Source organism: Pelodiscus sinensis, chromosome 2, assembly GCF_052426305.1.
Source record: "Pelodiscus sinensis isolate ZL-2025 chromosome 2, ASM5242630v1, whole genome shotgun sequence".
NCBI lineage: Eukaryota > Metazoa > Chordata > Testudines > Trionychidae > Pelodiscus > Pelodiscus sinensis.
The window spans coordinates 79,669,208-79,694,738 of NC_143053.1; the positions used below are offsets into that span (position 1 = coordinate 79,669,208).

At 43.1% G+C, this 25,531-nt stretch overlaps 1 protein-coding gene across 3 annotated transcripts in view; it reads right to left on the reverse strand.

The window, feature by feature from the left end:
* The window catches only part of RMC1 (regulator of MON1-CCZ1), a 34,385-nt gene extending 9,863 nt beyond the window's left edge, over positions 1 to 24,522 (reverse strand). The window contains exons 1-9 of one of the 3 annotated variants that reach the window (XM_006117205.4): positions 24,276 to 24,497; positions 19,768 to 19,844; positions 17,303 to 17,387; positions 16,719 to 16,775; positions 13,451 to 13,537; positions 7,235 to 7,375; positions 4,235 to 4,338; positions 2,839 to 2,928; positions 2,639 to 2,744 (exon numbers count right to left, since the gene is read on the reverse strand). In XM_006117205.4, the coding sequence (XP_006117267.1) occupies positions 2,639 to 2,744; positions 2,839 to 2,928; positions 4,235 to 4,338; positions 7,235 to 7,375; positions 13,451 to 13,537; positions 16,719 to 16,775; positions 17,303 to 17,387; positions 19,768 to 19,844; positions 24,276 to 24,374 (846 nt within the window). In that variant the 5' untranslated portion in view covers positions 24,375 to 24,497. Of the gene's footprint in view, positions 1 to 2,638; positions 2,745 to 2,838; positions 2,929 to 4,234; positions 4,339 to 7,234; positions 7,376 to 13,450; positions 13,538 to 16,718; positions 16,776 to 17,302; positions 17,388 to 19,767; positions 19,845 to 24,275 lie in introns of all 3 variants that reach the window. The other 2 variants (XM_075920864.2, XM_075920865.2) reach the window with 2 other exon arrangements.
* Between the last annotated feature and the right edge of the window lie 1,009 nt (positions 24,523 to 25,531).

Here is a 25,531-nt window from a genome sequence, read left to right on the forward strand (position 1 = left end):
TGTTTTATTTTAGGATTACACAGAAAATGCTCCAAATATTCAGGGAGTAGTTAAGGCTCCAAAGGGAGCATTGGTTCAGCATACTGCACATATTCTATTTTATGGCATAGTATTTTATACTAGACAGTAATGAAAGTGTTTTTCAAGAAGACGTTTACAATTTCTCATGCCAACTGTTCCAGCAACTGTCAGAGGAGCAGCTTAGCTAAGCTTCCAGATCAGTGAGAATGTACAGTGATGACAAAAACAGGAACAGGCTTTTATTGAGCTCTGGGACAAGTAAATCACCTACATCGCTTCTCATCACAAGCAATCTCCAGTTGTTTTTCCTCCCAAAACCAAGCAGGGTGTCTAATGAGGACTATGCCAGTGGTTCCCAACTTTTTAATACCACAGATCGGCAAACTCATTCACAAACTTTTGGCAGACAACATTGTTTTTGCATATTTATTATGTTAATTAATTTTTAGTGGTCACGTGTTATTTTAAGTTGCATCTGTATGCACACAATATATGTGATTGATCAGAGTTTGCAGATCTCTACAACATTAAAAAAAATTCACAAAAAGAATTCCCCTCTGGCTGCTGAGTGGGGCATCTCCTTCCCCAGGGGTGAGTGGTGCTTGCAGAGGCAGGGGTGCAGAGAGGGGCAGGGGGCATGTGGGGCACCCTATTTAGCAACTGAAATTTTGTCTGAGGCATAGGAGCTGGTGCCCCCAAGAGCTACCACCAGTCACCTTTGCTCTCCCTCACTTCTGCCCCACGGGGTGTGGAAGCTGCCATTGTAATCTCCATCGTCTCCTCCTGTACAATTCCTGCCCTATGTCTCTCCCTTCCCCAGCCATGCTGCTCTTGTTCCCACAACCTTCCCCCAGCCTCCCTTCCCTGCATCCCTCCTTTCCCTCCCTGTGACCTGCCCCTCAGAATTTCCCTCCATTGCACCCCTGCCCCCATTCGCTCCATAAGTCTCCCTGAATCCCCCCAACCTCCCTTCAGCACTTCCTGCATCCTCCTCCTGCCCCCATCACACATCTGTGTTCCCCCTCACTCCCCTTATCTGCCCCCACCCCTCTTCTGCCCTCTCCCAACCCCACCGCCTCGCACATGCTGGGAACTGGCGGCAGCTTCCCTGGGCCCCGGACAAGAATCACAGCCAGCTCCTCTGGAAGCAGCCCCGGGCACTGGGGTCACCACTCCCAGGGCAGAGCAGGGGTCTCTCTTACCCTTCCTGCACTGGGACAGGGGCTGGCCAGGCTTGGGGTGCTGCCCTGAGAGAGGTTCCTGGGGAGCAGCAAGACTGGTGCTGATGGAGATTCCCTCTCTCAGCTACAGTCAGGACTCTGGGGTCCCAGCAGCAGCCCCCACTGGTACTTGGGCATCTGGATGGAGTCTGGCCCCAGAGTCACCACGAGCAGTGGCTGCAAGTTACTACCTGCTGCAGGGGCCAAACCTAGCCCTGGCTCCCAGAACTCCCATCCGCTGCTGCTGGAACCTAGCGAGCAACCCACCATGATGCAGTCCCTGCCTCTGGGGGCCCTCCCACCCCTGGGCTCAGGCAGCATCCCCCGCACCAACACAGCATCATGCAGAGAAGCCAACACGGTGCTGGGTGCAGGTAGAAGAGACAATCCCAGGGAGAGGAGAAGGGGAGTTTCTGGGCAGACTGGAACTTGTTCCAAAGTCCCGCTGAGCCAATCATCAAGGCATGGCCCGGCAGTTGGGAAACAAAGGACTATGCGATAGATTTTCAAGGCACAAAGGGCGGTTTAGTACCAACTCTTATTCAGTGGGAGTTGGCCATATAATTGCCCTTTGATGATCTTCTGCATAACCATGGTGAGTTGTAAACGTCCGCCATTTTTGCTACAATTTTGTTTAAAAGTTGTATTTTATGAAAACACGCACAATACGGAAATAGTTTTACCATTCTCTTAACTCAAAGACATGCAGTAAGATTCTTCTCAAACTTTCCTAAAAATAAACTTCACTTTTGAAGACAGCCTCTAAAAAGGTGAACGTTTTGTAGAGTTAAGACCACAAAGATGACAGTGTGCAAGAATGGTAATTGTTTTGCAATCTGAAAAGTACTCAACACCAACTATGCTACAAAATAAAAATCTGTTGCACCAGCTTAATTGTATCCTATAAACACATGCTCCGACGCAAAATGGAAAAATTATTTTGTACACACGACTTCAAATTTTTTTTAAAAGCGTGAACTATTATTTTCTTCCCATATGTGGGAAGATCTTCTAGCTGAAACTATGTGAATTATTAAAATGCAAAGTTTCTAATAACAGGGTGACAGGGCTTTCAGTGGCTGTACTAGCTTTGCTCCAGCTGTAGATATAAATCTTATGCTGAAAGAAGCACTTTTATGCCCCAATTTTTTTGAATGAGAAACTGAAAAGATGAATTATGATTTTCATTCTAATGCATTAGAGTTAGGAGTGAGATTTTCTCCCCCCTATGCATTATGAACTCGCACCCTGATCTGGAAGATATTTACACACATCCTTAGCTTTACTTAAAAAAGGCTAAGCACATGCAAAATATTTGAAGGAATGGGCCATTGCCTCCAGAATATATAGCACAAACTTTAAAGACAAAATATAAATAATCTGTAGGCAGATCATACCTCAGTGTCCTGATGATGAACTACAACCAAGTTATCTACAACATTCAATGCAAACTTTCCTGTCCTGTTCAACTTTAATATATGCATCTTCTTACAGGAGCCTTCCCTATGAAAACATCATCATCATCATCATCAGAGAAAACATGCACTGATCAGCAAGATCATTTATATCTACAGACATAAAAAACAACACAACTTACCTTGGTAAATGATAAAGAACTACTTCTGCTCCTGTACTATTGGAAGTCCTTGAATGATGCCTCAGATAGAGAACATAAAGCTGACCGTATCTAAAAAAACATGACTAAAATGTTATCCATCAAACAAATGAATGTACTAGCAGAAAAATGGTACCTAGGAGACTCTTTCTGCAATGAAAACAGCAGGTTTTTCTATGAATACAGTGTCTGCTCAGTCTGTCCTGGTCACATTGTTTACCTTCAATAAGCAACTCACGTGATGTTACACATAAGTAAAGTTGCTTACAGAATCTAAATAAGGTGACAAATATCTATCATTCAGGCCAGCTCTGTCCATACAAGATTGTTCTCTATTGTACATTTACCAGCCTTCTGTAATGTTTAGTTTTACATCTAGAGTAAAGATGTTAAAATGGAGGTAATTGATTAATTGATTAGTCGACTAATTGATGGAATTTCCATCACTAGTCAACGAAAGGCACTTCCACATTTCTCCTTTGAAATGTACAAGAACCCTGCTGGAGCTCTTGTACATTTCAAAGTAGGAATGGGGAACAGTCCAGGGCCAGTGGAAAGTCCCGCTGACTCTGGGCTGCATGCAGGTGCCTACTTTGAAATGCACAAGAGTCCCCAGTGTGGGCTCTTGTGCATTTCAAAGCCATGGAGCCTGGAGTCAGCAAGGGACTTGGAACTCCCCCCCGCTGACCCTGGGCTCCATGTTATGGGCTCCCCTGCTCCTCTGAATCGCAAGAAGGCAGCAGTTTCAAAGGGGCAGCCGCTGCACAGCTGATTAGCTGTGCGGCCACTGTCCCTTTAAAACTGCTGCCTCCGCACAATTCAAAGGAGCAGCAGGGGAACCCGGGGTTCAGCTGGGAACCCCAGGCTCTAGGGCTGCCCCTTGAATCTCCACACACTGCAGAGGTGGTGTTTTAAAGGGGCAGCCCACCACACAGCTGATCCTAGGATCAGCTGTGCAGCTACCGCCTTGGGGTTTCAAAGTGTATTTTGAAGTACCCCTTCCCCCACTCCCCTTTTGCTGCCTTTATTTCATAGAGGCAGCAAGGAGAGGGGGAATTGACTAGTTGACATTACAATCCAATAAGCAAATGCTTATCTGATAGTCGACTAGTCTTTAACATCCTTAATCTAGAGTGATAAAGATTTATCTGTCTCCTAATCAGTTCTCTCTTTTTATAAGAGTTCTTCAGGTTCCTTTACATTCAGTCAAGTACTATGCACTTTAACAATATTCTGCTAAGAGATAAAAAAGCAGACTCAATTGCTGCAGTCATTTTACCATTATTGAACCACATCCTCCTCCCTCTGGACTTCCACTGCAAAAAATTCTTAACACTTTTCAAATGAAGGAAAAGACTGATTATTCAGCGATACATACATTGTTGCCATAGCAATATCTCGTTCGGAAAGGCTGAGTTTGGAGGACTTGGGTGCAGCAGGTAATTCAATTTCAAACTTGGATAATTTTGACATTGTTCCTCCCTATTTAAAAAAAAAAAAGTCTGCTGAGTCTAATCTAAAGAAAGTTTCTTCTTTCCGTTCTGTGAAGCACTGTGATAATATGAATGACAACTAGTGGTGAGAAAGGGTGATTACTGTTCCAAAAAGAAAAGATTTTAGTGCAATCAACTTATTTATTTACTACTATCTGTAGTGTGTCCCAATCCCTGTTTTGGTAGGCACTTTATAAAGAGCAGAGTTATTACTTTAACATTGTACTTCACCAATTATAGTCAATAAGACCTTAGGCTTCCGTTTCAATATAATTAAACCAATATAAGAATCATAGTCAAACCCATTTACAGTTGAGTATGGAATTCTAGACCAGAATGGCCTGATTTTCAGAGGGGCTGACCACCACAGATCTCTAATGAGAACAGTTACACAGAGCCTCTCTGGGGTGGGCATGGATAACTTACATAGATCATGAAAGCTTTTTGTTTTACATCTGACCTATCCTGAAAATTTTTTTTCACATTTTATATTGTCAAAGGTCTTTTGAGGAAGTTAAAACAATATTAACATTTTAAATGAGAAACTGAAAAAACTCACCAGATACCTATTAGTAAGCAAGGTCCTTGGCAATACCATGATCACAAGCCCAAGCCTTCAACCACCTGTTGGGAAGATGCTAAGACTCCTGGAACACTGCTGTCTCAGGAGCCTGCTTGGGGATGCCTTCCATATAAACTGGAGCCAGTAAACATGATACATGGGAAACACCCATTGTACCTCCTCCCTGACTACTGGAAGAAGAAAGTATGCCTTCTTTGGAGACGGGGTGGGAAAGAAAAAGGATCTGTGCAGTTCTATCCCCATCTAATCCCTCTCTACCATGAATATTTCCAGTGTCCAGTTGCTGAGCTCAGTCAGTTTTCCTCAACCCTCAGCAACATGAAATGGGTTTGATTCTCGTGAGACTGAGATGCTGACTAAAGGATTTGAAACAGCAGCTGCAGAAGTAACAATTTTTTCCCCCAAGCATCACAAAATTGTGCCACTAGTGATGCTTGGGAACAACTGTGCAGTTGTCTCCATAGGCTAAAGATAAGAACAATGCACTCATTCACATTTGCAAGGTTACTGTTAAAAGCACAAGTATTATACACTTAGTTTTTCCTTTAAATGAAAGATCACTTCTGCAGAAATTGAAGGCTTAGGCTACTGCAGTTGCTACTGGGGTTAGATTTACAAGTTGTGTTTTAAATATATTTAATGGAAAGGGACATTTCTGGAAAGATAGCATCACAGTCACTGTCAGTGTTCCCTGTAAGTTGTGCAGCTACTGAGAGATTCAAATGTTGTCTAGCTGATTAACAGAGCACCCACAGCTAGCTTTTGTTCTACTGGTCTGCACATTCACACAAGCCTCAGGACATAGAAAATGCACTCTGCACATGAACGGAAAAATCCACACATGAATGGAAAAGATAACATTGGTCACTGTGTCACCAAAATATATATATACAGTAAACTTCCGATAATCCGGCACCTTTAGGACCCAGGGGGTGCCGGATTATCAGATATGCCAGACTATCAGAAGGGGGGGGGGGCTATGAGGGGTCTGGGGTGGGGTGGGGGGATGCTACCCCAGACCCCCTCGTAGCCCTCCCTTCTGATAGTCCGGCTCTGCCCCAGGAGTCCCCGATTCAGCCGCTGCTGGTCAGTTTCAGCAGCGGCTGAATCGGGGAGGCCTGCAGCAGAGCAGCTGGGGTGCTGACGGGTTGGTCTCGCGGCGCCAAGGGTCGGCGCTACCGGACCAACCCAGCAGCGCCGACCCTTGGCGCCGCGAGACCAACCCGTCAGCACCCCAGCTGCTCTTGGGGACGCCTGGGGCAGAGCAGCTGTGGTGCTGACGGGTTGGTCCCGCAGCACCGCTCCTCGGCACTACTGGACCAACCCAGCAGCACCCCAGCTGCTCTGCCCCAGGTGTCCCCAAGTCAGCCGCTGCTGATACTGATCAGTGGCTGACTCCAGAAAGCCAGAGGCAGAGCTGCTCTGCCCTGGGCTTCCTGGAGTCAGCCCTGCTCAGTTGCAGCAGCGGCTGAATCGGGACGCCTGGGACAGAGTAGCTGGGGTGCTGCTGGGTTGGTCTGGTAGCGCCAAACCTCTGCGCTGCGGGGACCAACCCAGCAGCACCCCAGTTGCTCTGTCCCAGGTGTACCAAAGTCAGCTGCTGCTGAAACTGACCAGTGGCTGATTCCAGGAAGCTGGGGCAGAGCAGTTCTGTCTCGGGCTTCCTGGAGTCAGCCGCTGGTCAATTTCAGCAGCAGCTGAATACGGGACAGCTGGGGTGCTGCTGGGTTGGTCCCGCAGCCCCGAGGGGCAGCGCTACTGGACCTATCCGGCAGCACTCCAGCTGTTCTGCCCCCTGCTTCCCGGATTCAGCGCTGGTCAGTTTTAGCAGCGGCTGAATCGGGGAAGCTGGGGGCAGAGCAGCTCCAATGGTCCGGCTGCCCAGAGCACTTCCGGGTTCCTGATGGTGCCGGACCATCAGGAGTGCCGGACCGTCAGATGCCGGACCATCGGAGTTTTACTGTAATTGATTTTTTTTTTCTTTTGCTGCTTTACTCCTCTAATGTCAGCTATCCAGAATCATCTTAATACACCTCCTTCTGAAGGGAAGTCCATCTAATGTCTCATAAGTATATAGGAATAGAAATTTCTTCCTTCTCAACTCATAGGAGAAAGATTGTCATGTAGATTTTCATTTTGCTTGCTTATTTTTGTTTGTATGTATGAGGCACTGAATACATTACACATCTAGGAATGAACTAAAAATATAAAAGACTGATATGTGATGTGAAGGAAGAACAAGACAGTCACCTGAAAAATCAATGTATCATACGAAATTTAGGAATGGGAACGTCCCCCTTACCTTGAAATAGAATGGCTGGAGAACGTTGCCAAGTACTGTAGTCGACAACAAAATGACGGCACTCTCTGGACAATACATGTACCAGTTTACATTAATATTCTGATTTTTCACCAGTTTCAAACTTCGCTTCTCTGGTAATACCTAAAGACACAAAGTACTAGCACCTTACTATTCCAGTACTGGCTTGCAGCTGAACTAGGTGCCCCACCAAGATGGCTAAATATTGATGATTTCTTAAATAAAAAGAGATTCATTTTTCTTTTTGAAAATAAATCTCATTGAGTTTTAATTTATGATACTCTATGTTAAAGCCTAAACTTACTATCTTTTAAAACCTATTTAAATCGATATGCAGCAATGAGCCCTAAAGGCATTAAAGGGTCATGCTTATTTATTTATAGCAGGATTGGGGAAATACATCTTTTCTTTTAAGGTCAACTCAACATTTACAAATATGCCCATGTCATATATTGCAAAAAGTTTTTTTCAGTCTTTAAAATGCAACAAATGCTGATATTTACATTTTTTCCTAACACAAATACTTTCAGTTTCTGTTGTGCAAAAAGCTTCCATCTTGTTTTTGGTTTCAGTTTAGACAACAGGTGGAGAGAAACTATTTTTTTCATTTGGACTAGCTCATTCAAAATTGAGAAACTGATTGGGAGTTGAAAGAAAGAAGAAAAGCTTTTTATCTAACATTAAGTATGGATTAAAAAAATACAGTTGGGAAAAGATGAGCTCTATCAGTTCTAAACTCTATCAGACATGCATGGGACCAGATATTCATACACTTTTAAAGCACCTGAAGACATACATAGGCATTTTTGAAAATTCCTCTAGGCAGCTAAGCAGGTTAGGTACCTAACTCCCATGGTGCTTTGGAAAAACCCACTAAGCACATATCTCTATCTTTAGGCACCTAAATACTTTTGAAAATCTGGCCTGTGATAATTAGAAACAATCTGTCAATTTACTAAACTATAGTTAATACTTCATTTGTGCAATAAATCCGTTTTAAATGAAAATGTGTTTTGATAAGCTTATATGTCTTATGTATATAACGCTTAAGATGGTTTTATTAAATAAAATTAATTTTACACTGTTGCGCATTTTAATGCAATTCCAATTTCCATCCAAATGCAACTTAACAAAATGAGTAAAAAAGTAGTGTGTCATTTGCGAAAATAAGAATCAGAAAAAAAGGTATGTTAAGCTGTATAACTGCTTAAATAAATGCATATAAACATAATAGCCCCCTGGTTACCAATTTAGTGGAAAGATTACAGTCAATAGCATATTCACAGTTTAGTTTTAACAGCTATAGCAATCAATGAGAAAGTTATTTTTCTAAAGAGAGATTCTAAGTAGTGTAAACACAAAATAAAGATTAAAATCAATTATTTAAATCCAGGTTCCCTGATTGCTGATTTAAATCTTTAAAATTACTGATTTTAATCAATCCACCTTATGCTGTACATATAGAAAACAGTCCCTACTCCAAAATTCTCATGATAGTGGGCTGGAATCCCACAACTTGCTTCACATGAGTAGACTCTTAGTATAAATGCTACCTCACTTAAGTGAGAGAACAGATGGTTTTATTTCTGCAGTCCAATGTCCATAGCTTTATTCTATGGATTTTTAATTTTTAATAAATTCCATCACTGCCTTAACAACACACTCCATTGGTATTTTCATCTAGTCACTAAAAGGAAGAACGTTTATCCAGTATGTGACTCCAAGAGGACACAAATACAAAAGCTTGAGAAGAATTCAGCAGTTAGGGAACTTAGGATGAGATGGGTTTAAGGTGGTATATTGGACATGTTAGGGATTGGCAGGTGTGGCATGGTATTAGCTATGGGGCATTAATTCTGTTAACCTTAGCACTGAATTTGTGTACTCTAAAATGGGGATGTTAACGAACGTGTATTTGGGTAAGCATGTAACTGCTGGATTTTTTTTTTAAGAGATTGCACATTTACACATAGTGGGGAGGCGGAGAGTAGGCAGGAGCCAGTGCTCTTGGGAAGCTTTTAAGTTGGCTCCACACGAGCATTGACTCCTACCTGCCCCATGCTGCTGCCTCTTTATCAGAGGCAGCAAGGAGGGGAAGCACGCGACTCTGTGGGAACCAATACATGCAGGGAGCCAGCTTGAAAGCCAGCTTCCTGCGTGTACCATCTCCTGCCTGCCCAGCCCCCCCCCCCACCCAAATACAAACACACACACTGCTGCCTCTATTTCTTGAGCATTGTCTCACAACTGCCTCCCTCCCACTGCCTCTGTGGGAGGCAGCATGGAGAGGCAGGCAGCTCTGTGGAGCTGGCACACTTGGAGAGCTGGCTCCCACAGGGACTGGGCTCCCACCTGTCCCGTTTCCGCCTCCCCCTGTTCCCCCCCTCCCCCCCGTGCTGCCTCTGATACAGAGGCAGCAAGGGTTGTGTGTGTGCACATATGTAGTCATTAGGGTTAACTGATAAGCCCAAGCTTATCAGTTAATCATGTAAATAACTACATGTTAACTTCCCTACTCTAAAATATATTGCTTTACTTTGCATAAATAAAAAATTTCAAGTTTGCTAACATTTATATTAATTTCACTAGAATTAAAGACGTTTATTCAGCCATATCTATTGAGTAGATCCTTGTCATTGGAGTATATTTTCCCTTAATTGCATAAATAGATTATTGTGACCATAAAACCACAACATACACAATGTCCAAAAAAACTGCACTTAGCACTCAAAGAGAAACACATCAAAAAATTCTCCAAAATAAAATATTCACTTACTCCTTATCTCTAGGTGTCAGTTTCCTTGTAAAATCATATTAAATAATTCAGGGCTAGAGGTAAAAAAATTCAATAAGAACATAAGAATGGCCGTACTGGGTCAGACCAAAGGTCCTTCTAGCCCAGTAAACTGTCTGTTGACAGTGGCCAGCACCAGGTGTCCCAGAAAGGGTGGACCGAAGACAATGATCAAGCGATTTGTCTCCTGCCATCTCTCTCCAGCCTCTGACAAACAGAGGCCAAGGACACCATTTTATCCCCTGGCTAATATAGCCTTTTATGGTCCTAACCGCCATGAAATTATCTAGCTTCTCTTTAAACTCTGTTATAGTCCTAGCCTTCCCAGCCTCCTCTGGCAAGGAGTTCCACAGGTTGACTACACGCTGTGTGAAGAAGAACTTTCTTTTATTAGTTTTAAACCTGCTACCCATTAATTTCATTTGGTGTCCTCTAGTTCTTCTATTATGGGAATTAATAAATAAACTTTTCTTTATTCGCCCTCTCCACACCACTCATGATTTTATAGACCTCTATCATATCCCCCCTCAGTCTCCTCTTTTTTAAACTGAAAAGTCCCAGTCGCTTTAACCTCTCCTCATATGGGACCCGTTCCAAACCCCTAATCATTTTAGTTGCCCTTTTCTGAACCCTTTCCAAGGCCAAAATATCTTTTTTGAGGTGAGGAGACCACATCTGTACACAGTATTCAAGATGTGGGCGTACCATAGTTTTATACAGGGGCAGTAAGATATTCTGGGTCTTATTTTCTATCCCTTTCCTAATAATTCCTAGCATCCTATTTGCCTTTTTGACCGCCGCTGCACACTGCGTGGAAGTTTTCAGAGAACTGTCCACGATAACTCCAAGATCTCTTTCCTGATTTGTCGTAGCCAAATTAGTCCCCATCATACTGTACGTATAGTTGGGGTTATTTTTCCCAGTGTGCATTACTTTACATTTATCCACATTAAATTTCATTTGCCATTTGTTGCCCAATCACTCAGTTTGGTGAGATCTTCTTGGAGTCCCTCACAGTCTGCTTCTGTCTTAACTATCCTAAACAGTTTTGTATCATCTGCAAACTTTACCTCACTGCTTACCCCTTTCTCCAGATCATTTATGAATAAGTAGAAAAGGACTGGTCCCAGGACTGACCCTTGAGGGACACCACTAGTTACCCCTGTCCAATCTGAAAATTTACCATTTATTCCTAGCTTTTGTTTCCTGTTCTCAATCCAAGAAAGGACCTTCCATCTTATCCTATGGCTATGTAATTTACACAAGAGCCTTTGGTGAGGGACCTTGTCAAAGGCTTTCTGAAAATCCAAGTACAGGCAGTCCCCGAGTTATGCGGATCCGACTTATGTCGGATCCGCAGTTACGAACAGGGTTTGCTCCGCGTCTCCCTGGTCTGCTGGAGGCCAGCAGACCAGGGAGACGGGGAGCAAAGCCTCTGAGGACGCCGGCAGCGGGACAGCCGCGGTGCGTCTGGGCTGTCCCGCTGCCCACGGCTTTGCTCCGCATCTCCCTGGTCTGCTGGTCTCCCTGGTCTGCTGGGGGGGGGGGGGGGGCACAACAGCTAGTACGCCCCCCCACCCCCCCCCAGCAGACCAGGCTTTTCTCCGGACGCCTGTGGTGGAGAGGCTGGGGCACTGCCGGTTGGTCCCCCAGCGCCGCTCTGGGCTCTACTGGACCAACCCAGCAGCACCCCAGCTGCTCTGCCCCAGGCATCCTGATTCAGCTGCTGCTGGTCAGTTTCAGCAGCGGCTGAATTAGGACACCTGGGGCAGAGCAGCTGGGGTGCTGCTGGGTTGGTTCAGTAGCGCCGAGGAGTGGCGCTACTGGAGCAACCCAGCAGCACCCCAGCTGCTCTGCCCCAGGCGTCCCCAAGTCAGCCGCTGCTGAAACTGACCAGCGCTGACTACAGGAAGCCCGAGGCAGAGTTGCTCTGCCCTGGGCTTCCTGGAATCAGCCGCTGATCAGTTTCAGCAGCAGCTGACTTGGGGACGCCTGGGGTTCTTAAGTTGAATCTGTATGTAAGTCAGAACTGGCGTCCAGATTCAGCCTGTTGAAACTGATCAGCGGCTGATTCCAGGAAGCCCGGGGCAGAGCAACTCTGCCTCGGGCTTCCTGTAGTCAGCTACTGGTCAGTTTCAGCAGCGGCTGAATCTGGACGCCAGTTCCGACTTACATACAGATTCAACTTAAGAACAAACCTACGTCCCTATCTTGTACGTAACCCGGGGACTGCCTGTATACTATATCTACTGGATCCCCCTTATCTGCATGTTTGTTAACCCCTTCAAAGAACTCTAACAGATTAGTAAGACAGGATTTCCCTTTACAGAAAGCATGCTGACTTTTGTCCAACAAATTCTGTTCTTCTACATGCTTCACAATTTTATTCTTTACTATTGTTTCGACTAATTTGCCCAGTACTGAAGTTAGACTTACCAGTCTGTAATTGCCAGGATCGCCTCTAGAGCCCTTTTTAAATATTGGTGTCACGTTGGCTACCTTCCAGTCATTAGGTACGGAAGCCGATTTAAAGGATAGGTTACAAACCACAGATAATAGTTCAGCAATTTCCCATTTGAGTTCTTTTAGAACCCTTGGATGAATGCCATCCAGTCCCAGAGATTTGTTCACATTAAGTTTTTCCATTTGTTCCAAAATCTCCTCTAATGACACTTCAATCCGGGACAGTTCCTCAGATCAATCACCCCAACGTCCTCAGCCGTGAAGACTGAAGCAAAGAAATCATTTAGTTGCTCCTCAATGGCTTTATCGTCCCTGATTGCTCCTTTTATAGCTCGATCATCTAGGGGACCCTCAGGTTTTTTAGCAGGCTTCCTGCTTTTAATGTACTTAAACATTTTGTTATTTCTTTTTGAGTTTTTGGCTAGCTGTTCCTCAAAATCTTTTTTTGCTTTTCTTATTACATTTTTACACTTGATTTGACAGTGTTTATGTTCCTTTCTATTTATCTCACTAGGATTGGACTTCCACTTCCACTTCTTAAAAGATACCTTTTTGTCCCTCACTGCTTCTTTTACATGGTGGTTAAGCCACGGTGACTCTTTTTTAGGTCTCTTGCTATGTTTTTTAATTGGGGGTATACATTTAAGTTGGGCCTCTATTATGGTGTCTTTAAAAAGTTTCCATGCAGCTTTCAGGGATTTGGCTCTAGTCACTGTGCCTTTTAATTTCTGTTTAACTAACCTCCTCATTTTTGTGTAATTCCCCTTTTTGAAATTAAATGCCAGGGTGCTGGACTGCTGAGGTGTTCTTCCCACCACAGGAATGTTGAATGTTATTATATTATGGTCACTATTCCCAAGCGGTCCTACAATCACGGACTACAAGCCAATTAAGACATTTATGCACTAAACAGCATTTTAAAAGACAATTATTTGGATTACCTGATAGAATTCAATTCCTTGATCTGTTATGAAAACAATTTCTGTAGAACTTGTCCAGCAAAATCCTAAAATGTTGGCATTCTTTGTCTTTAATTAAAAGATATAAACAGTTTTTAGTAGAAATTAATAACCATATACATAAACATATAACATTTGAGTGAAGAGTGTGGGAAACTGCATCTGTCCTAGTACATTTCAAGTTTGGTTTGCCTGATATTGGTTTTGTCTGCTACTACTGGTCGAACTGCAGGAAGTGCTGTCATGAAAGGTACCAAATCATAACAACATGTATATTAAAATACTCAGTCCGGCCTAAAATACTTCTTCGTCCTATCTATTGATATTTTGCTCATCTTCTTGCACAGTCACAGAGTAACACATGGATGTCACGCTGAGCCATTCTTTCATTATTAATATTGGAAAGCTATTATGAAGAGATGATCTTACACTTAAAGGTACTGAAATCCTATTTTTGGTAAAAATCTGTAAAAGACACAGCAAAGGTACTTAAAAAAAAAAAAGAGTATTTCTGTCATTCTCTTATCCTCACAACCTTAATTGAGGGTCAACTTGTAGGAAAGATGAAATTCAGCTTTCATGTCCATTAGAGCCAAACATAGTGGTGGTCTGAGTAATATGGATAATAGTTTCCAAGTAATAGGATTGAGAGAAACAACCACCTACACTCCTCTAATTCATATTAGCTAGCTGATCATAATACTAAAGTGACTTAGCTTTGGGGATATAAAAAGTTGTTTAAAAATGTAACTGTAACTGCTAAAAATGCTAGTGTTTAGCTGCCAGCCCTGCTCCTGGGGAGGCTTCACTGCTGGCTCTTTTAATACTGCTACGAGCCCTGTTCCCAGGGTAAAATTATACTGCAGAGTCTACAGCAAAGCCTCCCTGGGAACAAGGCAGCAGAGACTGCCAGCCCTGCTCCCAGGGAAGCTTCATTGCTGCAGGGCCAGCAAATGCATCATGAAGAGACACCTCCCTCGAAATCCCCTGCTGGCCCTGCTCCTGCCACAGAGAGGAGCTGCTCCAGGCAGCCGAAGCAGCTTGGGGCACCGCTCCAGCCCCTACCAGTTAACCAGCACCAGTAAACCTCACCCATTTATATCCCTATTTAGCATTACCAATACGCTAGCAATTTCCTGTTTCCAATACCCACCACTAAGGGGACAACTAGTGCAAGTTCTAAAACAATAGCTTCTAAGAGCTAAGCCCATTCAATCATAATACAGTAGAATCCCTATCATCCGACCTAAACGGGACCGACACATGGTCGGATTACCAAATATGTCGGATGATACGGACTCTACTATAGAGAGCAACGGTACAGCTGATGCTGCTCCTGCCGGGGACGTCCCCCGCAGGAGCGGCATCAGCTGTTCCGTTGCTCTCTAGGAGAAGCTGCTGCCGCTCCTGCCGGGGCCGCTTCATCCCCGGCAGGAGAGGCAGCAGCTGCTCCTAGAGAGCGACGGGGCAGCAAGTATCCGACCCTGCAGCTCCCGGGGACTTTGATAAAGCGGAGTGTTGGATTACCAGGTGTCGGTTAATCCAGACTCCACTGTAACTGTAAAATGTTACCAGTTTGAGTCATATTGCCACTAAGTATGCTAACAAAAACAAAAACTATTAAACACTTCCATTAGAATTGAAATGCAGAGGGACGCACTAAATGGAAAGAGAAATTGTATTTTGAGGCAGTCAAATGAAAAATGAGGAGCCAACCCTGCAAGGTACTGAGCATCCTCTATTTCCACTCACGTCAGAGCTAAGGTACACTCACCATCTTGCAGTATATGGTCCTGTACAGTAGGAATGTGTAGTCCTCTCCTCCATTCTAGCAGCTAGAGGTTCATATAAAAAGTTTGTGGAGCATTTCTGCTTCCTGCTAAAGGACGTAAGAGAGCCTACTCCAACATCCACCAAAGTCAATCTCTGACATTAGTCCTTTAAAATCAAGCAATGGAGGGTTTATGCTTTTTGTACTGAAAGTCTAAAAGTCCTGCCTATACTGGCAGCCCACACTGGGAATGTTAAAACGGTTAATCAGTTAAATGATAACATTTAACTAGTTGGCCATTTTGACTTAAGTCCCACTGCTGGCCCTATTGTAGCCGCAGCCACAGTGTCCCACCACCGTTCTCAATGCTGCTTGTCAGAGTTCACTGGCAATTAGCCAGTAAGGGCCGATTAACCAGTAAACCTCAGGCTTACCACTATGCTTACCCGTTAACATCCCTAGCCCACACAGGGTTTGATTACATGTGTAGAAAAAAAAATGTACTAGGGAATTAACTTCTGAAACTCAGATGCTACTAAGAACAGAACATGCTGTCTGGACCTCACTTCACTCCTGTCAATATTCATGTGCATCAATGGTTCAAAGAATATATACAAAATAGCCAGCTTCATATTAGCACTTCATTTAAACTAAAGACCAAAAGAATGGCCAAAGTGGATCAGCCCAAAGGTCTATTTAGCCCAGTATATTGTCTTCTGACAGTAGACAATGTCAGATGCCCCAGAGGGAGTGAGCATAATAGGGAATCATCAAGCAATCCTTCTCCTGGCTCCCATTCCCAAACTCTGACAGAAGCCAGGGACACTATTCCTACCCATCCTGGTGAACTGCCATTGATGGACCTAATCTCCATGAATTTATCTAGTTCTTTCTTGAACCCTGTTAAAATCCTGGTCTTCACAACCTCCTCTGTCAAGGAGTTCCACAAGCTGACTGTGTTCTGTGTGAAGAAATGTTTCCTTTTATTTGTTTTAAACCTGCTACCTATTAATTTCATTTGATGACCCCTAGTTCTTATGCTTCAGAGTAGCCACCGAGTTAGTAACAGGAAAAACTTTAAAAAACCCAAATAGTCTAGCAGCACCTTAAAGACTAACAAAACATAAGCTTTCGTGGGCACAACCCACTTCTTCAGATGACAGGAGTATTAGAAATCCAGATCCTAGTTATTATGTTATGGGAACAAGTAAGTAACTTATCTTTATTCACTTTTTCTACACCAGTCATGATTTTATAAATCTCAGTTAAATCCCCTCTTAGTCTCCTCTTTTCTAAGATGAAAAGTTCCAGACTTTTTAAATCTCTCTTCATATAGAACCTGTTCCAAACCCCTGATCATTTCTGTTCCCCTTTTCTGACCCTTTTCCAATGCCAATTTATCTTTTTTTGAGATGAGGTGACCACATCTGTACGCAGTGTTCAATATAAAGAAGTGCCCAGGGAAAATTCACAACATACCTTGCATTCTTGTGTATATTCTAGTTGAGGGCTATCTGGAATAAAGTTCAGAAAGTCCTGAAATAGGTAATATTAGAACATTAGCAACTATGAAGCACTTAATCTGATGAGCACAAACCAGAAACTGAGTAAGTTTACCAGCTATCTATTTTGGATTAGATATACTAGTGTAAAACATTACAATGCTCTTTTATTTGGAGAAATAATCCTATCTCCTAGCTAATTCTAAGAAATCCATTTTCATTTTTTAAGAGTTTGCACTTATAAGGCTAAAAAAAAGTAGTCCTGGAAGAGCTAGGTAATAAATTTCAGTTCAGAATTGTCTAATGCTTATCCTGAAGGGTTTGTCCCTCTCAAGAGTGGACAGCAAGAACAACTGTCCACAGATGTCACCAGATTTTAAGAAACAAACTGGCTTTTTGTACATCAGAGTGTAAAGATAGTGATCTCTTCTGTGACAGAGCCTGAAGGGGTCAGGGAATTATTACTTCTGTTGTCAAACAGAGGAACTCTTTTAACTTGTATGGCAGAGATCAGCCAGAGTCCTAATTCCAGCTCCCTGTGTTAGTAGCAAAATTTCTTACCACACTCTTTGAGGTTCTCTGAACAGCCAATATCTTGTTCCCCAAGGAAAACTTGATGCATTTCACTTCCCCTTTGTCTTCCATTCTACAAAAAGCATTAGAGAAATTTTTCACTCTCTTCCTTTGTATACTTCAAAGTGTCCCAACCCCCCCTTGCTCTTTTCCGGAGACAAAACAAATCCAATTTTTTTCAATCTTTCCTCATTGCCACATTTTCTAGACCTTTAATCATTTTTATGCTCTCTTCTGGACTCTCTCTAATTTGTCCACTTCTTTTCTGAAATACAGAACCCAGAATTGGACACAGTACTCCATTTGAAGCCTTATCAGAGTAAAGAATTATTTCTCATATCTTACTTACAACACTCCTGCTAATGTTTGCTTTTTTTGCAACATTGTGATACTGATGACTCATATTTAACTTGTGATATACTGTAATCTCCAGATGCCTTTCTGCATACTCTTTCCTAGACAGCCATTGCTCATTTTGTTATTTGAGAAACTGATTGTTTCTTCCTAAGTGAAGTACTTTGCATTTGTCCTGATTGTATTTCATCCTATTTACTAGGGATGTTACCATTTACTCATTTACAAGATTAACAGATAAGAGAGGGGGCGGGGAGAGGAGAAGAGGGGAGGCAGGAGCTAGTGGCTGCGGGGAGCCAGCTTTTAACTCCCACATGCCAGTTCCTACAGAGCAGCCTGCCGCCCCACCCCCACCTCACTGCCTCCCACAGACAGAGCAGTGCAGGAGAAAGGGGGCAGATGGGAGCTGACTTAAAAGCCAGCTCCCCACAAGCACTGGATCCCGCAGAGCCACCTGCTCCTTGCCCCAATATCCATGCTGCTGCCTCTATATCAGAGGCAGCAGTGTGGGGGGAGGAGGGCGCGGACAGACAGGATGCTGGAGCAGTCTCAGTCTATGGGGAGCTTAGGCTTCTGTCCATGGAGGACGTGGGCTTGCCACCAACAGAAGCTGCTCCATGTGATGCCAGAGCAGCCTGTGTCCGCAAGGAGCTCAGACTTCCCGTGGATAGAGACAGTAGGCAGGAGCTGGTCTACGTGGGGTGCTAATTTTTAAACTGGCTCTCCTTGCAGACTGGCTCCCACCTGCCACCCCATGCTGCTCCTCTGACACAGAAGCAGCACCATGGAGTGCTGGGGGCTCACTGAGAGTGAGACAGGGAGCCAGGAGTGCACTGGCTGCCAGCCCTGCCTCCAGGAAGGGGAGGAAGCATTTTAGTAACTGTGTAACTGCTAAAAATTGTTGCAGCTACACGATTACTAAAATAAACAATATCTAACATTTCTACTACTGACTTCAGACCATTTCTCCAGCTAGTCTAGAACATTTTGAATTTAAATCCTATTCTCAGCATGGTATGACCCACAAACTTTAATAATGACATTAAGAGTGCAGTTGTATTCAGTAGGAAAATTTGTTTATTTTTATTAACACATCATAAATATAAGGTCAGAAAAGGACAGAGCTTTTAACCACAGAAGTGTTCTTCCACTGATACTGCACAGTTAAGTAGTTTCTTTGGGCTACTGCTGCCACATTGGCACATGAAAATTTGTGACTCATGGAAGTTTAAAGTGCATTAGCAAAATACGCCATCTATTTTACAGAAATGTAGTTAGATTAGACAAGATATTAAACTGATAAGAACAGATTGACAAGTTTTATTGAGCAAATGTTTCAAAATAAAATCACATTATAGGTTTAAGCGGTATGAAATGAATGGGAGATCTGGGGACAAATTTGGGTTAATGGGGGTGAGGTATATAACGAACATGGTCAGTTACATAGTGCCCATGCTCAGTGCGTGCAATCACTTTACACGTCCCATCATTGCATTACATCATGTACTAGGTCTGAGTTACATACAGTAGAAAATACACTACACTGGATATTAGCCAAAAATATTAAATGCAGTATTTACATTAAGGAAATATGGCTTGGGACTATAAATGCACAAGTAGGTAAATTCAACATCATGGTTCCCAAAAAAAGCCATAAATTGACCCTTGAGTGTTTTAAATACATCTGACTGCTAATGTTCAATTATGCCAAATTTCAACTTATGCTAAGTCAGTTGATATGTGAGCCATGTTTTTTTGTTTGGTTGGTTTAAACTCTGAAGTTTGGGGTATGTTTGAATTTTCAACCATAATGTTATATTAATAACTTTCTTCAATGCAGGTTTTTTTTTTTGTTGTAAAAAAAATCTGAGTGATCACAATGAATATACTTATTACCATGTGTATTTGTTATTTAATGAAAATATGTTTTTTAAAACATAGCAACAAGATCAGGATATTCCAGTACCTCACAAATATTGTATCTATATGACAAACTATAGTCCAACCAAGAGATATATACAGTATAAGATAGCTGTGATATCACATATGGTATCCTAGAGCAGCACAGAACACAAATGAAAATACCTTGCTGATCATACCTGAATGAAATGGGATTTTTGTCTTCCAAGCCTTTAACCACCACCCCAGTGGCTCCACCAGATCGAACAGCAAAAACCTAACAGTTAATATATATTTTTTAAATGCAATATTAAGACACAACTTCAAAGCTAACTCAAGGTCATATCATGATCTCAACAATTCTTATTTCTGCAAAACCATGCATTTTGTAAGCGAAGAGCTCTAAAAGAAAATTCATTGAAATAATCTTATATAAAAAGATAGCAGCAATTCTATACTGGTTGAGACCATACAATATAGCGTGTTGCTGAATTTTTGCTATGGGAGTCTTAAATTCAATTTTTGATTAAGTCATTTGTCAAAAACTCCAGACGTAGTAGCTAAATGGTCCAGTGCAACAGCTGGACATGTAAACAAGAAAATAGCTCATAAAATTAGAAATATATTACTCTGCCTCCAACTTTGGAGAGACCATTACTGGAACATAGTGTCCAGTTCCAGTCTCCACACTGGAAAATGGATGTAGACAAGCAGAGAGGATTCAGAAGAAAATTACAATAATTTGAGATCTAGAAATAGATCTCAAATGCTGGTTTGCATGTACACTTGCATTAAAAAAGCAAAACATATGAATTTAAAAGGCTTTATTATTTTGGTGCAAGTGTGTGTGTGGACACTTACCTTGTAAAAAAAAGTTAAATCAACTTTAGACCCTTTTAAAAATATATACAAACTTGCACCAAAATAAACATTTTAATTCATACATTTGTATTTCACTTCAAATTTAAGCTCCTGAAATCTATTCTGGCTGGCCTATCAAATCTCTTCAGTTTACCAAACAGAAGGCAGAAGAATGGCAACTTGGTCAAGTTGTAATTGATGAAGTAATAGATACATTCTGATCCACAAATAGCTCCAGTGCCTGCCCCTGTTAATGGCCAAAGTTTCACACTCTCGTACGTGGGCTAGAGGAAGGAGAAGACATCAATGGGAGAAACTTTACCGTCAACTTCCCTTACTCTTCTTCCCCAGAGTAGAACAACAGAGCTTATCGAAGAGCAATCTGAAGTCAACTTGGCAGGTCTTTGGTCCTTAGAGAGCTACAACTCATTAATTTTACATCTGCAGCACATGCTGAACTACAACAACCATATTTGTTCACTTTTGCAGACTTGACTTTGCTGAAGCTATAAAAATCTAAGCACAGCAGAGACTTTAGAGCTGTCACAAACTAAGATATGTACATATGTTCATATTTGGAAGGGTGTCGCCATCGTAAAGGCTAGTAAGACAGCATAGTGTTCAACAGACGTCATATTTGGAAGTGAAGAGTGGTCTTAAAAATTACAAAGAAAGGAAAAATATATTTTCTTTAACAGTCCAGTAGGAGACACACCAATTAACATTTAAAATTACCTTAAACAACAAGAGGCATTTGTTCACAGTGCTCCAAGGGATTTAGGCATTTTGTAAAGATCATACAGGGGATATATAAAAAGGGCAATGCAGTCACCTAGTTCTAAGTTTCAAAAAATGCCTGAAAAGTTGTGTCTGTCAAATGGAAAGGAAATCAATAAGCCTCTATTAAGTAATAATTAGAACCCTTCATTTTAGTTATTTAATTTTCCCCAGAAATGTATTGGTGTTTATTACCAAAACAAATACAGGTTAAAAAATGGTGGAAAAAACTATTACTATTTTTTCTGGATAAATATTGGAGTTTATTTTGGTGAATGGAAGGATAGAGGGGAAAAGTATTCAACGGATTAATGCTCATGATTGAACTCAAAACACAATGGAGTTAAAAAAGATAATGTATCTCCAAATGAAACTTTTCATTTGAATGAATAGTTTACTGTTGTAGACTTAGAACTATTGGCCTATAAATATTTACCTTTAATAACTGGACTTCACCATCTGCAGTGCATACTCTCAAATTTATCCTTTAAGCATGATTTTTTTTAAAACACTTTGGAATACTTCCTTGTGATCTGAAATGTATTCTGATACAGATTTCCATTTTCTTCCCAATTTAGAGTATCAGATCTTTAAATGTATCTACTAACAACTAAAAGTGTACAAATGGTAGACATCAGATTAATCAAGCGAGCATGCATTTAAGAATGTACATGTTCATCTTCAAGATTAATGCTAGTGATATAAAATCCCTACTAACTGGGATCCCTACTAGCTGGTCCCCCACAGGGAGGGGTGGGGTACTTCTGCTTCCAGACTCCTTTTGTAGGGTGGGGGAGCGGCCGGGCCAGGCAGGGCCTGACACAGACAGGGATTGCTCTGGCCAGAGCAGCCCGCTGCCTGGGGTGGGTGGGGAATTGCTCCAGCCCTACAACTTACCAGTTCCAGTTAACATTACTCATTTAGGGTGATGCTTACCAGTTAACAGGTTAACCTTTCACATCCCTGAATAGATGTGTTAGTAAGCCTAAGTGGAAATGAGACCTAAGAATCTCCAAGATGTATTATTCGAGTAGCACCAGCCCCCACTCAAAGAAACATAGTTCCTGTTTCTTACAATATCCAGAGATCCTAAGTGGAAATTCACCGTTACTATAATATTTTACCCTATCCTACAAGATTGTTACCTTAGTCAAAATGCCTTTAATTAATTTCATTTTTTTAATCTTTTCTTTATTCTCTAAAGCTGGTATTTTAATTTTTTTTTCCTTTTAATTGGGCTGACATTAGGATAACCTTTTGTCACTATTACCAAAGAAGAGGATGCAGAACTTATTACTAGAAGTGAGAAATGAGGTACAAGGTGCCTGGGATAGAGCACTGAGGACTTGTCTCAACTATGTGGTGGATTGACACTGCAGGAATCGATCCATCAGCCGTCAATTTATCACGTCTGCTTAGACACAGCTTACTGTCTATGGATATTGTAAGAAATGCCTGCTTAGATGCAATTAACTGATCTCCAAGCACTCTCCTATCAACCCTAGTAATTCAGTGGGACAAGAAAAGTAGCCAAGAGAATAATTAGAAGAGCAACCCCTGCCAAACTTATCACACAGAAGATGCCTTGGTGAGCATTTAAACTTCAGCTATGCCATTTTCATAGCTGAAGTCATGCAGATTAGATCAACAGTGGGAGGGTCAGTGTATAAAAGGCCTCTGTAAGAAGAGTGAGGCATAGGATGTCCATATGAAAAAGAAGATGCAAAGACACTGGCTGCAGTTAGAGGCATATGGAAAGTTTAGTGACCAGTACCTATTTTCTGCCATGACTTGTGAAGTTCACTGTTGGAAATTTAATTTCTCTTTTAAGAGAAAGCTTAAATCATGTAGAAACTGATCATTTAGACCATCACAGAAACAACATGAGTAGGAAAAATATCTTTTACTGAACCAACTTCCATTGGTGAGACAGATAAGCTTTCAAGATGACAGCAAGATCTTCTTCAAAGGCTTTTCTCTCCAGAACAGAAGTTTGCCAAATAAAATATATTACCTCACTGAACTGCTCTCTAAGAGTATGTTTACACAGCAAAGTTATTTCGGAATAATGGCTATTATTCCAAAATAACTACGTGATCACTTAGACCATCTACATGGCCATTCCACTATTTTGAAAATAACAGACAGCTTATTCCAAAATCTGTAAACCTCATTCTATGAAGAGTAGCACCTATTCTAAAATATAAGGGGCTCTAAATCGAGATAGCACATCTACATTAGGGAAGCCTGCCTCAGACTAATTTTGAGGCTTCCCTGCAGTGCAGACATGCTATTTTGAAATAAGCTATTTCAGAATTACTATTCCGGAATAGTTTATTTTGAAATTAGTGTACAGTGTAGACATAGCTTAATATCCTAGGATCCAACTTGGCTGCAACTGCACTGCATATATGTATGTTCACCACCCTTATTCACTAAATTGCCTAGTCACCACAGGTGAGTGAGCTTTTCCAAAGCCCTAATCATTGTTAATAAGCTTTAACTTTTATATCAACGGTCAAATTATACATAGAGGCCTGTCCTGTAGGGAAAGGAGCAGACACCAGAACTGCCCAGAGGGACATGGAGTTTCACTACTTGTCTGCTGCAGCACCTGTTTTCCAGGTGTGACACCACATCTGGTGGCACCACCACCCCTACCACAGAGGCATGGGCATGCCCGATTCAGCAGCGTTCCCTGCAAGCTGGGCACTTTGGGTGGCCACCCAGGGGAGAGTCAAACACCGCGCCCCCGCTGATTACGCGCACATCCGCGTGTGCCTCGGGGCAGGTAACAAAACTTATTCCGCACCAGGACGGAAGGGAGCGAGGACGCCCCCCGTCAGGAGAACAGCCGGGCGGCGGTTTGCGCCAAGCCCGCCTTCCCCGCGCGAGCCCGGCAGGGGGCTGCAGGCCGCGGCGCCAGGCTGGGGCAGCTCCCGACCTGGAGGAAAGCCCCGGGGAGGTGTGAGGGCGGCGCCAGGCCCGAGAGCCGCCCCGCCCGGGCTAGTGCCAGCGGCGGCTCCCGGGGGCAGCGGGCCGGGTGGGGGGAGGGGTCCCGGCCTCGCACCTGCTTGTTGGCCTCATCGAAGAAGACGCAGTTGACGGGATTCGCCTTCTCGAAGTGCACGGGCCGCGCGCACAGCGCCAGGTAACAGCCGCTGCTCATGGCGGCGCGAGCAACCCCGGCACGGATGCAGCAGAAGCAGCGCCCGCTTCCGGCGCGCGCGCCCTTCTCTGGCACGTGACCCGGGAACAGCTGGTCCCGACAGGCCGGGACTGAGGGAGCCTGGAACTGACTGGAACCCCGCCCCCCTCCTTACGTGCGCGCGCGCCGTCTCCGCCCTGGGGGCCGGGGCACGAGGCGACGAGTACGGGGCGCGATGCCGCCCGAGGGCGGGTCCTTCCCCTGGCCACGCAGCTCCCCCCGCCCCTCCCGCTGAGAGTCCTGAGCGCCTGCCCCCCGCTCGCCTCGCCTCGGGCCTCCAGGCTCCTGCCGAGCTCGTCCCCTGCTTGGTTTGATTGCTCGGTTCCTCCTGTCCCTTTACAGCCCGCCGCTGCAGCGGACCCATCTGGTCCGGGGAAGCCTTCGGGTTCCGCCTTGTTCCAGAGCCCGTTCTGCCCAGCCAAAGATTAAGAACTACTGGGGCTAGGGGACCATCTGTTCTTAGGGTTTACAGTGTGTCAATGGTACAGAAATGACTACACATGTACATCCAGTCCTTCTGCAGAAAGTAAACCCATCCTAGAAACAGGATGTACGCAGTTGTCCATCAGTGATTCCACAACCAGTACAAATAGGCTGTCGAGAGTTAGCTGCAAAAAGCAGCAGAAAATAATACTGTCTGGAAAACGGTACATGGTTTGTTTTTAAATAAAAGAAGTATGCCTCTTGCTGCACCTGTTACATTTTGGTAGAGGGATCCTTGTTCTGCCCCTCTACAGAGTCAGATCTTTCTGGTCTTACATGCAGTACAGTTTCAGTCTGTTTCTAAAGTGATTTAGAAATTCCACCACCCCAGTGTAAATCCGGAACAGAATAAATCACTGGAAGAGAAGCATATAAGCACAATGCCATTTTGGCAGTTACTTCTATTAAGTAATGTTGAAATAACTGACTATAAATTTACCTAACTATAAGCTCAACTGTAAAAAAAAAAAGTACATGAAAGTTCATGTCACAATAACTTATAACAAATATTGGTGGGAAAAGGGTATGAAAAGGAGACAAATTAAACTAAGTTTAAACAAAAAGACCTCATGCTATAACTCAAGAACTGCTGAAGTTATACTTGGTAAAAACAAAGCATGGAACCAGAAATTAAT